At 43.3% G+C, this 16,399-nt stretch overlaps 1 protein-coding gene across 1 annotated transcript; it reads right to left on the reverse strand.

The window, feature by feature from the left end:
• Positions 1-1,652: 1,652 nt before the first annotated feature.
• On the reverse strand, positions 1,653-14,976 carry LOC139370897 (eukaryotic translation initiation factor 4E transporter-like). Its single transcript, XM_071110766.1, is given in 20 exon segments — positions 1,653-1,902; positions 1,905-2,101; positions 2,292-2,447; positions 2,694-2,966; positions 3,143-3,257; positions 3,589-3,661; positions 3,753-3,892; positions 4,246-4,343; positions 5,906-6,089; positions 6,290-6,370; positions 7,233-7,558; positions 7,757-7,936; positions 8,486-8,624; positions 9,534-9,703; positions 10,535-10,727; positions 12,752-13,011; positions 13,233-13,360; positions 13,492-13,565; positions 13,657-13,828; positions 14,672-14,976. Coding segments are annotated over 19 exon segments (2,946 nt in total). The 5' UTR covers positions 13,783-13,828; positions 14,672-14,976; the 3' UTR covers positions 1,653-1,869.
• Positions 14,977-16,399: the final 1,423 nt, after the last annotated feature.

The following is a 16,399-nucleotide window of genomic DNA, read 5'->3' on the forward strand; positions in this document are numbered from 1 at the left end:
CGCATGTTAGAATATAACAAAAAAAATGAAGTTGAACTATACAGACGACTCCAATCATAACTTTGATGCGGCAATATTTTATGACCCATCCAATTCTGACACTACACATTAGTCTATAACACATAGCTTGCTGCCATTCACACATTGCAGATGCCTTTGGAGAATTGCCCAATTTGAAAAGGCGCTACTCGCATATGCAAATAACCAGCTCATGACAGTAAGGCAAAGAAATTACGAGAACCGAAACTCAATTTGAAAATGTAAAATTCCATGTTTATCGTCAGTTGCCACCCCAAAAGCAGAAAGGTAAACCAACCATGACATTCAATAAGATTGGGTCCCCCCCCCCCAAAAAAAAGTGTGCTTCCCTTTAAACTGTCCTGTGGTTCCAATTAAATATGACCTATAATTCATTAGAATGAGTGATCACTTAAATGTGGAAGGAAAACTTAAAAAGTAGCTTATGTTGGAATGTGGGCATACCATAACAGAATGGTGAGTGTGTACCTGTGATAATATTCACCCAAGTAAACCTGATTGGCCAGCTCAACCAATGACATGTTCTACAAATAAATGGCAAGCATTTTTTGATATTTTTTTAAACAGGCAGATGTTTTTCCTCCAATTTATGCTTGGCCCACAAATGAGTATACTGTAGGCTGAGTCAACATTTGGGTATGCGTTAAATGCATATTCTGTTAAGTGAGATTGTCACGGTCTAGTGACAATAACAAATCAGGCAATGCCACAAATGATATGACTTAGCAGCTCATTGTTCAAATATGGGAGTATTCACATTCTCCTGCATTTTCAAAGGCACACGTGTTAAGGTTTCAGCAATCTTAGTTCAAAACGCACAAATAGAGAACAAAGCCATTGTGATACATTTTTATTGAACATTTTATTTATTCTGTGCTTTTATAACTTAATAGCACATTAACAAACTGAATCTCTACCACCTACCCCCAAATATGTGATAACGTGATTCAGAAGTGCTTCTGTTCCAGTGACTGGCAGAGGGGGAGGGACGCAGTAAAGAAAAAAAAAAGCTGTGGGCTCTCAAATCTTACCTTAATTCCTTGCATCATTTCACCTTCTCAAAAACACATTGGAGAAGGTGCGACAGAAGGGACCTCATGCCTTCTCAAATACTGCTGAAAAGGAGGCAGGCGAGCCGATGGGATGCAAGTAATCATGGAAAGATGAATTGAGAGTCAGAAAGGCACACCTAGCACTTGCTGTTCCCCCTGTAACACTCCAGTCACCTTTCCAGACAGGGCAGGCAGTGCCACCAACTGACCAAGCCGTAGGGAGGACATCTTTTGAGGGTACACGCAGGGCAACTCCACAATCAAACATTGAACTTGTCACCCCTTTCTCAGTGCAGCTCAAATCCATGGGGGGGGGGGGGGGGGGGGGGGGATAAAACTACCAGGACACGACAAAGACGCGCCACTACCCTCGCTTCACAGCTCTACTACGTCTGACTGCGGCAGTCCGCACTTAAACAGCAAGATACAACCTCCCCCTTACCAAGAAAATCATATTTATGTACAGGTAGAAGAATCAGATCCATTCCTACAGTCTGTACAATGTTGGGCCTATAAATTATTTACTTCATCTTTACTGCAAAAAAAGATAGAAAAACATATCCCAAAACATGCTGCAAAAAAGAAAAAAATCTTATAGAACTCAGTCTTTCCCTTAAGTTGAGGCCTCTTCAAAACTCTTAACAGTGACTTCAAGGTTTAAGACAACACATGGACACACTCCTCGTTCTCCAGGATCTGTGCTTAGTCTTAAATTAAAGTCCACCTTTTTTGTTAATGGGGAGGTGGAGAAAGGAGGGGGGGAAAATGAAGTCTTCCATTATCCAGCATTCTGGTTGTATGAAACTCTTCTCAGGGCTTGAACTCCAGTTCATCTACACTTATGACCTTAGCAGGCATGGAAGGAAGGGGCTGCTGCAGCACATCTGAGCCAAACCACTTAGACAGACCAGCTCCCCCCACACAAGTGGGGCTACCCCCATGTTGCTGGGAGTGGCTCGTCCGGTCAGGGCCGAGGTTCTGCGACTGGTGGCCTGGGACTGATGGATGCACTGGGAGGAGAGAGAAAATGAAATTCATCAGTAAAGGCCATTCGGAACATTGGGAAACTAATGTCCTTAAAAAAAGGATCCACTGTGCCAAGATTGTGGTGCCCTCATCTCTGCATAAACACTAGTAAAACAAATGCAAAACAGGTGTTCATCTTGAACAACGGCAGACTGAACAGAAAATGTCACTCACTTGGTCTCAGTTGCTGCTGCATTAGCTGCATGTGATTGCTGGCTCGGGGAGGTAAGAGGGGGTGTCCTGTCGCCCCTAGGGGGTAGAGGGGTTGTCCTAGCAGGGCAGGGGGCAAACCCTGAAGCTGAGTGAGGTCAACGTGCTGTGGAAATATGCCTAGGATGGAAAATGAAATGTCAGTGAGCTCCTCAGCAGTTCCCCACACACCTCAACCATACACTGCAGGTAAACTCATCCTGAAAACAAACTCCAACTATAGTTTTTCTAAATACCCCTGGTAATATAGGCATGAGTGTCATTTTCAATAGGCCAACTCATCTTGACACTATAAAACCTGTCACAGTGGCCTTATGTGATGGCTTAGAATAGCTAGGTACTGTAAACAGGTAGACCAGTACTAACCTGCCTGCATCAGAGCAGGGCCTAGCTGCTGTGGCTGGATGCCCTGGGCCAGCATCCTCTGCACAAGGCTGGGATGGAGCGCAGGGGGGCGCACTATGGGCACATGTCCGTGGGATAGCAGTGGTATCGGGTAGATGGGGCAGGGGTGCCCAGCAGAGCCAGGCCTGGGGCGGTCCTGGGAGTGCTGGCGAGCCTGGGAGGCGGCCTTCACCCCTCCCAACTGAGAACCACTACTGCCTATCCCATCCAGAAAAGAGCTGGGAGAGCGCCTGTCTATAACACAGGCGCACAAATACTACATTAGACAAGACAGTAGCAGAAACAACATTGCACAAGTAAGGAGCAGAGACATGGGAAGTCATCCACCTGGTTTTACCTGAGGTTGCATTCAATGCATTTCCCAAACAATGTCATTACTGACATGCAAAAACAGCCGTTGATGAACGTACCCTCTTGGGAGTGGCCTTCCTTGCTGTCTGGACGACTACCTGGCTCATCTCGACTCTTCTCTTTCGTCTCGTACATCTTACGGATCACAGACGTGGGCACGAAAGATGGTGACAGCTGTACAACACACAAGCATCAGTAGTTAAGTTATTTTACTTATATAGGAGGGCATTAAAATAAAAAAAGCAACTTAAACCAGACAGTTGATCAATACTGAGCAGATGGGAAATGTCCACTTTAAAGGAAGAGTAACAGACAAGTGCTTATTTATCAAACGGTTTCCTGAAACCACTATGGGTTTGAGTCAGTGGAGGGATTGAACAAGGTTACAATGTTTTCACTGGAAAAATGGAATGAGTGTTTATTGGACAAGTTCAGGTAGTCCCGCCCCATTTTGGTTTTCTGGTTGGCGACCAATGAATACAACGCAGACAACCTTTCGACGTACCATGCTGGTGACTGTGTTGCCAGGGGAGTGTCTGCCTGCAGGATGAGTGCCTGGACCAGGGGATCGGTTCATCCTGGGTTGCCAGATAACACACGTCAATGTAAAATGTCACCCCCATAAATTGTGAAAGATGTCAAATTTGAACCCTTTTAACCCTCAGTCACCTGTTGTGTTGGTAGACCTTGTTCGGAGGCAGTTTGTTGTAACCGGGCTGGAAGGTGTTGTGGGCATGGAGAGCAAGGTCCTGCTGGTTAATCAGAGCCTCCAGGTCAGCCTGGTCCACAGCCATGGACAGCGCCCTCATCTGGAGGCAAAGTCATAAACCACCAGTTTTTACTTACACCACGAGTCAAACGCATTCCACAGAGGGCTGAGTGTCTGCGGGTTTTCACTCCTCCCTTGTACTTGATGAATAAAGGTCTAATTGGTAAAGAACTCTCCTCACCTGGTTGTCTAGGTCTTAATTGAAAGGGAAAACCAAAACCTGCAGACATTTGGCCCTCCATGGAATGAATGACACCCCATCTCAGGTTTCAGTTTGCATGCCATAATCGTTTGGTTACCAAGAAAAGGCAAGATCTAACAAAGGGTGTTGCACCATAAAAAACTATAGATTTGATGTGCTTCAGATAAGGTTTACTGTAAACAACATCTAACCTGTTGCTGGTGTAGGGTGGGTCCATGTCCAGGGCTGAGGGATCTATGCATATCTGGGAACTGCTCCCCCATCATGGGCGCCGCACCAACAGGGTACCCTGAAACAAGACCAATCAGACAAAATCACTTAAGTGAAGGAGCACAAAAACATTTAGGAGCACAATGAAAATAAGAGTGTTTATGATAAATTACTAAGTTAATGAATGAAACATTATTGGTGTTCCATGCTCAATAAAGTACAACGTACCCTCAAATAGTCACTTAGGTGAGACAAATGTTCAGCTGCCCCTTTAAGGGGTGGGCCATCACTATGGCAACAGAGGGACTCAAACGTCTGAGATCAGCAGTGTTGGAAATTTGGTGACTGTCGCTATATTTTGTGAGTTCAGACTGCACCAGCCACTTAACGGTCAAATATTCAAGAGACAAATTCAGCTACTTCTCAGGCTGCTTTTGGGGTAGTTTAGAAATAGCATTTAGCGATTTTTCACACAATTCTTCAGCAAACGAGAGTGGGAGAAGATATCTGGAGAAGTCACAGCAACAGTGCACGTACAGGAAGGAAACAAGGGGGGGGGGGGCGAAAACGCTATGTCGGGGACCGCAGCAAGGCAAATGGGTGCTGTGACATCGTCACGGCAAAACGTCACCTATCGATTAATCAAGGAGCCAGGAGACGATTTCGCTGAAAAATATTTGGTAACATTGGAGATTAGATGCACCGACGTCTTTCCTAGCAGTTGAGAAAGGTCGAACAAAGATTGACAAACAATTTAACGTTAGCGTGTGAAGAAAACCATGTAAACTGCCAAGAAACACTAAAGTCACTAATAGACTTTCAAATAAATTCAAACTTCAAGCCTGTGAGCTTCTAAAAATGAATCTTTCAGGAGAACAGGTTGCTGCACGAGGTGGGATATGAGACTACAGACTGACCAAAAACAAAACGCAACATGTCGTGTTGGTGGTACCACGTTTCATGAGCAGAAATCATCCACACACAAAGCTTGATTCTCAAATTTTGTGCACAAATGTGTTTACATCCCTGTTAGTGAGTATATCTCCTTTGCCAAAATAATCCACCCAAAACATATCAAGAAACTGATTAAACAGCATGATCATTACACAGGTGCACCTTGCACTGTTCTGCACCTGTGGGATCATCTAATGGGGGGTGCTGAGGAGTATTTCTGTCTGTAATAAAGCCCTTTTGTGGGAAAAAACTAATTCTGATTGGCTGGGCCTGGCTCCCCAGTGGGTGGGCCTATGCCCTTCAAGGCCCACCCATGGCTGCACCCCTTCCCAGTCATGTGAAAAGCATAGATAAAGGTATAATACATTAAATTGACCGATTTCCTTATTAGGAACTGTAACTCAGTAAAATCTTTGAAACTATTGTTTATTTTTGTTCAGTGTAGTTCTGTGATTAGCTACCCACAAAGAAACAAAACCGCAGAATTAGTTTGAAAATAGTCAAGGCAGCAATTTCGTTGCTATAAATCACAACCTCCATGTGCTCATACTTGACTTGTTCAGTTCTCACATCTATTTTTAGGCGCAAATTCAAAAGTGGTCGCACTGTAGTGCCCAGCTTTTTCCGTAGCTACAGTGTGCCCTAAATGAACACCACCCTTTGCCTCCATATTAATGTAATGTTTACCAGCGGGTGGCCGCATGCGTCCATGGAAGTAGTCAGGCAAAGGTGCCCTCTGTAGGAAGAGTGGAGGCGAGGGCCCCCTGTGCTGAAGACCAGGCCCAGGGGGTGGAGGGGCGTCAGTGCTGCCTAGCACGCTGTGGAGGGTAGGGGAGCCGCTACGGGGAGGGCCCTGGGCACCTAGAAGCTCCTGTAGCAATTATACACACTGCTCAGACAGGACCAACACTCCAACTGAGCCACACAACATAATACCAGCCCCTTATTTCTTAGAAAGCACCCCAACCAGAATGCTACAGCCTATCAAACTCAACAGCTTATAATAAGTACTATTTTAACAGAGTTCCACACACCCACCCTGATAACACGAGCTAGCCCCAAACTACACACCTGGAATACGTTCCTCTGCGATGGGGCAGGCACTGTGGCTTCAGGCAGGGGCACTATAGCAGGATCCGTGGGCTGATTGAGCTGTAACGGGTGGAAGAACGTGGACTCAGACAGCAGTCTTGGTTGTGGACACGCCTTTAAAACCAATCCCTCTGGGCATTTTTCACTTGCATAAATGTTTTGCATCAGACCAATTAACATTGTTAGACATTGCATTGCTACAATAGTCAAATGTCCAAATACAAGTTACTTAGACATCATCCAATGGAAAATTATGAGATTGTAATGACGTATATGTAACAACTTATGACTAAATTCTAACGTTGCAGCAGATGACCAAAATGCAACATTAATTGATCATCAGATATGAAAAGCCCATTGGGATGGAGAAGAGCATAGCATGGCTCAGCCAGAGGCAATGAAATGGTCTTGAATGTAGATATCCCTCCATGCCCAGAGACCAAAGTGACAGACCCTGACAAATTCACCAGGGCACAACCCCCCCCCCCGCCAAAATGTCACAGGACATAAGGGTAATCCAGTCTAATTTGATAAAGGATAACATTAAGGTTAAATATAAACAAATCTTCCGTATGCAATCATTTGATTGACATGTTAGTTCATAGGGGTTCATGTGAATCCAGAACTCTTGGGAGGAACTCAAACTATGCAAATTTATGCCCATCATTTTCCAGACCTGACAACTATTAGTCTAGGAGTTCAGTTATGGTTAGGACGCTAGCTTGCATGCATCATTTGGTTTTGAGAACCTACATGTGATGTAAGAGGCCAAACTTTCAGCAGCACACACACAAGGGTCAGTTTACCTGAAGCAGCATGCAGCTCAAAGCCGTTATGGTTTACACATCCAGCGTTACCTGAGGCAGCTTGCCGACAGGACAGTCGGTGCTTTCTAAACATCATCCGAGAGCGGCACACTTACGTTGCTGTTCACTTGGTTGGCTTTGGGGTGGGTAGGCAGAGTTCCACTTGCCTTCATGCTGCTGACCAGCTTGTTGAAGGCTGACATGTCAGGGTCTCTGGCCTGTGACCTAGGCGGCCCTGCACTGGGGCCTACACCGCCTGTTAGAGCCTGCTCCAAGTGCTCAGCCATGAAGGGCGTGCCACTGCTGGTGCTGCCTCTGATTCCTCCCCGATGCGGATTCTGGTGCAGTTTCCGATGAGACTGGTGGTTCTGCTCAGAGCCCACCTTTAGCCCCTTCAGGCCTCCCTCCACCTCCTCCAGAGAGAGCACTACACCAGAGTTAGCTAGGGGACAAGATGAGGGCTTTACAAGTGTTGGAAAAGCGTACATGTCTTACTGCAAATTCACCATATGACATTAGGCAGCATGGAAACACGGAACTGCCTGGAACAATTGTTTTCCCATTACAAAATGTTTTAGTGCTCGAATTAAACGACCCTAATGGAAATTAAGTACTGGTCACATGAACAATTGCTACTTACTGCTCTGCTGTAGCCGTTGTTTGTTGACGTTGAGGCTCGAGAGGAGAGGCTTCAGGTCTATCTTGGCCTTGTGTAACAGCTCCAGAATGTCCACCTTGTCCCGGTGCTCCACTGACTGGATGGGGGTGAAGTAGGGGACAGGGCCCATCTGGCTGGGGGATGTGCAGCGGGGGTCCTGTCCTGAGAAACGGTAAGTAACAGTTTCCAAAAACCTCATTAGAAAACATGCGCAGTCATCAAAGCAGAAAGCATCATGGAGTCCTTAGAGGGGTTTGTATGTAATTTCAGAAATTGTCTATAAAAAAAATAATATGAACAGTCATATCAAAACAGAAACGTTGTGGATTTATGATTATAATATGAAAAATATGTTTCAGGGTGGTCCTCCATATGCAAAAGACTGCATATAATTTCACGTTTAAAAAAAATATTATACTGAACTAAAGGAGGGCCAATGTTTGCTAGGATGTGTTCCACAGGTTGCTTAGCAACCGCTGTACCAATATGCATTTCCCTTACTTGAATTCCATGCTGGGTTACAAAAAAACAAAAATACGTGCAATTTCTCTCGCAAAATCAACAATAACTGCTCTTTTTCCACATAAAGTAGTAAAATAATGGCAGTATTATATAAAAATTGTTTTAAAAAAAAAAAACCCATGGCATGATCCTTGAGGGCAACACATTCGTATTAATCAAAAACATTTATTTCAGAAGCAGCCCTCTTACCAGCCAGTCTCTCCAGCTCCTCATGGGGTGTGGAGCGCAGGCTGGAGGAGCGGCTGCCCGAGGGACTCAGGTCGCTGGAGAACCACCGGCTGAAACGGCTGGCCGAAACAGGGCCCTCCCCCAGAACATCCTCTATCATCTGCAACACAGAACCAGAGGCCAGTCAGATGCAAGCTGCTGGTCCAGAGTGGCAGACTGCTAAAGGGTGGGTGTGAGCAAAGGTTGCACTTACGTTTACGGCGCTGTCCATCTGCACACTTTTGGGCTTTTTTTGGATGCATTTTGTCAGTGCTTTTTGACGGTATTGTATTCTTTCTTCATTGAATCTGTACTTTATTTCCCTATCCCATAGCTAATTTCCTTTATAGATTCCTTCGCAAGGTATTGTAATAAGTGCTGAATAAACTGGAACAGATGGGCATAAATTTGCATTGACTGAAACCTAACAAAACCACCCTACTGGAGGTAAAAACCTGTTGCCTTACGACATTTCACTGGAAAATGACAATATGTCAAGAAAACCTTAGAAAGAAACATAGTCCTAGCCAGGGTGACAATACTGCCGGCACCACCACCCATCCAAACAGGCAAAGGACAGTACCACGTGATAAAACCATGGAACTAACCAGTGTAGGTTAAAGGGATAGTTCACCCAAATTATAAAATAATATTGGTTTCCTTACCCTGTAAGCATTTTGTGGACACGGTATGACAGCAATCTATGCTTTGGTTTGATTTCCATGGCACAGTTTCCACATGCTAACAAATGCTAAAAATTGTGCATGTGGAAAAGTGCCAGGGAAAATAAAGCACGGACTGCCAAAACACTTGGTCCACACACGGCTTACATGTTAAGGAAACAAGTGTAATTTTAGTTAACTATCCCTTTAAACGACACTGAACACTTAAAAGTAAAAGGACCATGTGTAGCCAACTACAACCCAGTGTGTGATGCACTTAGAACACATTACTGTGGATATTAGCCCAGAGAGCACAACTTCTAGCACCCAAAACACACCTTAAACATGCAGTGCTCCCCAGGACTTACAGAGGCCAGTCCTGGCATGGTCTTCTCCAGATTGAAAAACTCATTGAAGTCAAAGTCTCCAGATGTCTGCTCTGGGAGGACCACTGGGTGTGGGACCTCCTGGTCTGCTGTAGAGTGGGAGTCTTTTACTACCTGCTCCGGCTCCTCCGCAAGCCCACCATTACATTCCACTGCAATAGACAGGGTACATTCAGGGTAGCTTCTTTCCGTAAACAATCCGATGGCATACAGTAACATCATACAGAAAGTACTCTACTGATCATTCAGTGTCTGGAGCCCCCCTCCCACCCCCAAAAAAACACTTAGGACATACCTGTACATTGTAAAGGTAGAAACATTACTATGCTCATGACCCAAACATTGACCCTCACATCAGTGTGGTCATAATTCGAAAATAAATGCACCACAAGTCATCAAGGAGCCTATTCAGACTTGCGATAAGTTAATTTGGATATTCTACAGTACTTCTGTATGCTTTTAAGCCAGTAGTTCTGAAAGTAGCGCCCACGAGCCAACTGTCCCAGAAAATTGCCTACTACGTCAAAATGTACAGATACGTGCACCACGTTAAGGCTCCCTTCGCTCTACTACGTGTTCATTCAATGGCTGACACTCAAATTGCTGGGGGGCTGGCTCACGTGGGTGTAGTGGAAATTGTGCTGCACATCTTCTGGAAAACAGTTGCTTTCAAACTAGGGATTTCATGGCTAATTGAGGTAAGACTGTAATTCTGCTCAGCATGTATTAACTACACATTCACACAGACAGCTCAAGGTGGGAGGTCAAAAAAGTAAATACAAATCCAAGTACTAGTGCAGTAACAGACTTCAGTAAAAAATTATTTATAATAAGTGTTTACTTAAGCCCATGTTGTCTACTTATTTCAAGCCTGAACCAAACCCAAGAAAATAAAACACGGCATCCATAACAATGCAAAGCCAATGGGATCCTTTTGGGGGACAATCCAAAAGTTAAAGTATGAAGAACCCAGCATGACATGCCTTCTCTCACAGAGTCAGTCCTCTTCCTGGACCGTTTGGGTCTGCGCTTGTCCTCCTCCAGGATCTTGTCGTCAAAGCCAATGAGCTCTATAGTCTCTGATTGGCTGGTTGGGCCCCCTGAGAACCACTCTGGCTCCTCTTCCGCTTCGTTCCTTCTCCTCTCACTGAACACACGCTTGTCCCCAAAGTCTCGCTGCAGGAAAAAAAAAATATATATATATATATATAACACAAGTTTGGGGGTCACATGGAAAAGGGCATTTCTATAAAAACATATGAAATTAGTAGACTATTTCCTATTCATTTTGCAAGACATTGACAAGGTTATAAATAATGGTTAATTGAAAATGTCCTTCAAACTTAATTTCACCAAAGCATCCTCAATTTGCAGCAATTACAGCCTTGCAGACCTTTGGCATTCTAGTTGTCAATTTGTTGAGGTAATCTGAAGAGATTTCACCCCATGCTTCCTGAAGCACCTCCCACAAGTCAGATTTCCTTGATGGGCACTTACGTACCTCATGGTCAAGGTGCTCCCACAGGCGACTGTGTTGGCCACTCCATTATATAGACAGAATACCAGCTGACTGCTTCTTACCCAAATAGTCATTGTCCTGTTGTAGGAGGAAATTGGCTCCAATTAAGGGCCGACCACAGGGTATGGCATGGCTTTGCGAAATGGAGTGCTAGACTTCCTTCAAGATCACTTTTATCCTGTACAAATCTTCCACTTTACCGCCACCAAAGCACCAAGACCATCACATTGCCTCCACCATGCTTGACAGATGGCGTTAAGCACTCCGCCAGCATCTTTAAAATAATTTATGCGTCTCACGAATGTTCTTTGTGATCTGAACACCTTAAACGTCTGTCCATAACACGTTCTCTCAATCTTCCTCTGTCCCGTGTGTGTTCCTTTGCCCATCTTAATCGTTTATTTTTATTGGCCAGTCTGACATATGGCTTTTTCTCTGCAACTCTGCCTAGAAGGCCAGCATCCCGGAGTCGCCTCGTCACTGTTGACATTGAGACTGGTGTTTTGCAGGTACTATTTAATGAAGCTGCAAGTTGAGGGCTTGTGAGGCATCGGTTTCTCAAACTAGACACTAATGTACTTGTCCTCTTGCTCAGTTGTGCACCGGGGCCTCCCACTCCTCTTCTGGTTAGAGCCAGTTTGCGCTATTCAGTGAAGGGAGTAGTACACAGCGTTGTACGAGATCTTCAGTTTCTCAGCAATTTCTCGCATGGAATAGCCTTCATTTCTCAGAACAAGAATATACTGACGAGTTTCAGTAGAAAGCTCTTTGTTTCTGGCCATTATTTGAGCCTGTAATCGAACCCACAAATGCTGATGCTCCAGATTATCAACTAGTCTAAAAGCCAGTTTTATAGCTGTGCTAACAATTTCAAAAGGGTTTTCAAATGATCAATTAGATTTTTTAAATGATAAACTTAGCTAACCTAACACAGCTTGCCATTGGAACCCCAGGAGTGATGGTTGCTGATAAAATTAAAATAGCTATAATAGTCACAACATTAACAATGTATTTGTGATCAATTTGATGTTACGTTAATGTACAAAAAAAAAGTTTATTTCAAGAACACTGACATTTCTAAGTGACTCCAAACGTTTGAACGGTAGTGTAAATATTGAATCTAACATGCTGCTAAATACCATGGGATATATTTAAAAGGTGCAATATGCAGAAATGGCACAGCCATTTCCTTTTTGCTTAAAAGTCAAGTTCCCCTAATTTCCGCTTGTGACAAAACAAGAAATGTATAGTTTTGAGAACCATTGTACCATCTAAACTGCTGTGAGAAATCCGTAACCAAAAATATTTTATTTTCAGCTGGTGTACAAAACCGAAAGTAAAACGCACAAAAAAATAAACTTCAGAACAGAAATAGCCCACAGACTAGATCGCTTTCTTTTTTACCTTTATTTTAGAGTCTTAGAGTTGCTTTCAATGAGAATGAGATCTATAACTCACATTTCTACCCAAATTTGGTCAGGTTACATATTGCAGCTTTAAAGAGGAAATAATGGAGTTTACACAGCTCCTGATGATTGTCATTTAGATTACCGCAGAACATATGCCTCCCCTTGAGGCACAAGTAACTGCCATTTTGTGGGGTCGGAACATATAGATAGAATAGCCCTCTAAGGATAAATAGTTTCAATTGAATGCAGATCAGGAAGCAACAGACACTAACCCTGAACCTCTTATCTTTGAAGTCCCGTTCCTTCTCCATGCGGGGTTCCCTCTCGAAGCCTCGCGCCGCCATGATGCGGCCACTGCCAATGCGCCGCGCACCACCCAGCCTGAGACTCTCGTTCTCCTTATTCTCCAGGGGGCTGATGGGGCGGCGGGTGGGTGCAGGCAAAGCATTGCCAACACAGCCCCCTCCAAAGCTACGACGCTGGGGGCTGAGCACCACGTCCAGGTCATCCTCCTTTAGTCGCTCGCGGGGATCTGACGACAGCGTCACAAGGAACAAACATAACATCCACTATAATGCTTCATGTTGTATTTTACAAAGCATATGTGTAAGCAATATGGCACTTGTAAGGGTAGCCAAATTAATTTGAGCTTAAAACCACTCAACCCTTAATGAATATGCAATAGATGATTTTAAATGTATGCCACAGGGATTTGAAAATGAGCTTTGAATATATACTACACAACTTATTTACCTGCAATTCTACGTTTTAGAGGGACCCTATCATCCACAAAGTCCTTCTTATATCCATCCACAGGAGAGCTGCACTCTGAGGTGGGGTACAGCGAGGCATGCCACTTCTCGGGGTCCCAAACACAATCACTGTAGCCAAATGTAAGACCAAACCAGAGGGACAAACTCAACAATTAGCATAGAACCAACATGATTGGCTAAGACTATAAGCCTTGTAGGGTGTCAAGTTAATCCAAAGTGTGACAAAGTAAAACACTCACCTGTCATATTTTTCAGAAAGACAGTCTGGCCTTTCATTAGAAATTGGGAAATCTTTTATCTCCAAAAGCTGCTCCTGTAAGAACACATTATGTGAACCTAAGTCCATGAAGCAATCCAATAACTTGCACATCTAGCAACTTATACTAGCCATATCTCCCAAATACCTTGGTGTATCTGTAAGGGGATGGTCCTGTTGATTCCTTGACCACTTGGTCTTTCACCACCACTGTGTCACCATTCTCCTGCTCCTCTACACAAGCATCCTCCTCTACACAAGCATCCTTTTCCATGACTCTTTTAGGGGGCTAAACCAAGCTTCTGAGACTAGTAGTTGACCTGTTGAAAAACGACATGCTGACATAACCCTCACAGGCTTAACAAAAGTAATTACAATTCATAAACATAAAAGTAATTCTATATTGTCAGGAAGACACTGCTGATAAAGTACGTGCAAAGACATTAAAACAACCTATTGGCACACTTAAAATGTAGTTTGTGTAGATGTAGCTTAGATCAATGAAATTAGTCGAAAAATCTATACCATAGCACATTAAGCACCGAGGTATATTAACGACATTAGCGCAAGGGCTTCGACCGTGGACTGGTGATAAAATCCGACTCAACCAATTCGCCAAAGGAAGCTGGCCTGGCAACATGTCATCCATACCTGAGCAGCACAGGCAAACTAAATCATAGCAATAGAGTAGCTAAAATTGGCTACCATTAGCATACTAGGAAGCTGGCCAGAATTAATTAGCAAGCTGTCAATCTACTGGAAGTAGGTTAAGTTAGCTAGCATATTTGCGTAATTAATTAGCTAATTGGCAAAACTGCGTTGGCATATGTAGCTAATGCATATGTTGATGCCAATTTCCAAGACCGGCGTCAAATATTTGATGGACGGCTGACAATTAGCTAAATTACACGACCGTCGTGTTTGGTTTACTGGTAACTAGTTAGCGAATATTAGCTAGTTAGCTGCCAAAACTTCAGTTTAGCTAGTTAGCCTGAAAGGCGACTTGTCGGCTAATCCGATAGCTAGTTAACGTGTGTGTTCGGCTACTCAATTGATAAACGCCGAGTGCATATGTAACGTTAACAAAGCAAACAAACAGGCCATCATATCACTCTGGATAAATTGCAGATACTTATACATGTAGAAGGTAACCATTAACTTACAATGCTGTTTAGAAAACGTTTGAAGCCGACTCAGAAGCTAGCTACGTTTGCTAGCTAAACTAACTCTATGGCTAGTTAGCCAGCTAGCTTGCTGGAGATAAAGCCTTCCAATAAGTGCGATACGTTTTTCTAAACAGCTAGGGTTGTTATTTTGACAAACAGCCAACGCCCGTGATATTTCTACGAACTGAAATCCGAACGTACTAGCGTCTTCCTTGGATTGTATTCGAATGTCGAAATATACTTCTCTTTGGTCTCTTCTCTCAGTCGTAGCAGTGATTTTTCTCCGATCACCGCTTCTGAATGAGGGTCCTTCGTAGGATTATATAGTGCCCATCACTAGTGCCTTACTCAAACATATAAAATAGTATAAATCATTCATTTAAACCATTACTGTCTTTGACATAGTCTCTTTTGACTACGAAATTAATATATATTAATTTAGATGAAATATCAACGACTGCTTTTATTTTACGATTGAGTAATTTCATATCAGGCATTATGTATGGACAGCTAATTGTTGACATTACAAAGCGGATCGATGAAAGCCCAAACTGATCGATCGTTGTCATACTTTCAATGTACTTTTTTAAACAAACTAGCCCTTTCATTAATTAATGATTTGACGTATAGGCCAACCAAATGGCACGCAACACATCCACCTTTTTTATTTCTTTGTAAATGATACCATACACTGTCATTTTAGGGTAAAATTCGATGTACTTTACATCACGCTCATCAGTTCAGCATTTGTACAGAAGGTTGCTACAGTAACGTTTGCAACACAACACGCGGTCACTGTGAGTGGTAGTAACTTCACCGTCATTGGTTCCATCATAAAAATCCGCATGTTTATTAATTTCACTGGGTATGACACAAAGATAGCTAATTTAACAGGTGTGGTGATACTGATGATTTTGGGCACAGATGGTTTGTTTACATAGCAGTCAGGATAATTAACGTCGCATGTTAGGATAATTAACGTGGCAGGTTACGAGAACTAACGCAGCAGGATATGTGAATTAATGTAGCAGGTTATGAAAAGAGTTAGGATTAGTTAATGCTTCGGTTGTCAACAGCTGTTTTCCCCGACGCGACCACTGGATAGAGATGTAGGCCTACCCCATCTAACCACAACAGAGGAAACGTAAACAAACCATATGTGGCGACAAATCACAGAGGAAAAGGCTAAACGAGAGGGTTTACTCAGCCCCAAAAATGTAAGCGAAAATAAAACCGTGAGAGTGTCGAATTTGTTCAACGAAAATGTAATGTCTTATTTTCTACCTGAGGTTTATTTGATCGAATAGAAGTTTCGTTATGCTTAAATTGTTACGCGTATGCTGATATAAATTGGACACGTGACATCCCAGCAACTTTGAGAAAAAAACACTTTATATTGGAATTGTCTCGAGATGGTTTAACGTCGTATTAATGTAATGTGGCTGTAGCATATAATTTCTCGTCATTGAATATGGGCGGTTGAAGTTAACCACCCTCATCGAATATTAAAAACAAATAACAATAAATAGATGTATCCACCAATCCAAAGAATAGGCGGGAACTAGACAGCCAGCCGTGCCACTTTGTGAACAACGACTCCCATTGTTAGGGCGGAGAGACATGTAGTCTTGTCAGTTTTCCATAATCTTTGGTTTGATGAAAACATCTCTGGTGGGAAAATGCATATTGTTTTAGGCAGATGAGGTTATTCGCATGAAAATCTGC

The sequence above is a fragment of the Oncorhynchus clarkii genome, chromosome 17 (genome assembly GCF_045791955.1).
Source record: "Oncorhynchus clarkii lewisi isolate Uvic-CL-2024 chromosome 17, UVic_Ocla_1.0, whole genome shotgun sequence".
NCBI classification, from domain to species: domain Eukaryota; kingdom Metazoa; phylum Chordata; class Actinopteri; order Salmoniformes; family Salmonidae; genus Oncorhynchus; species Oncorhynchus clarkii.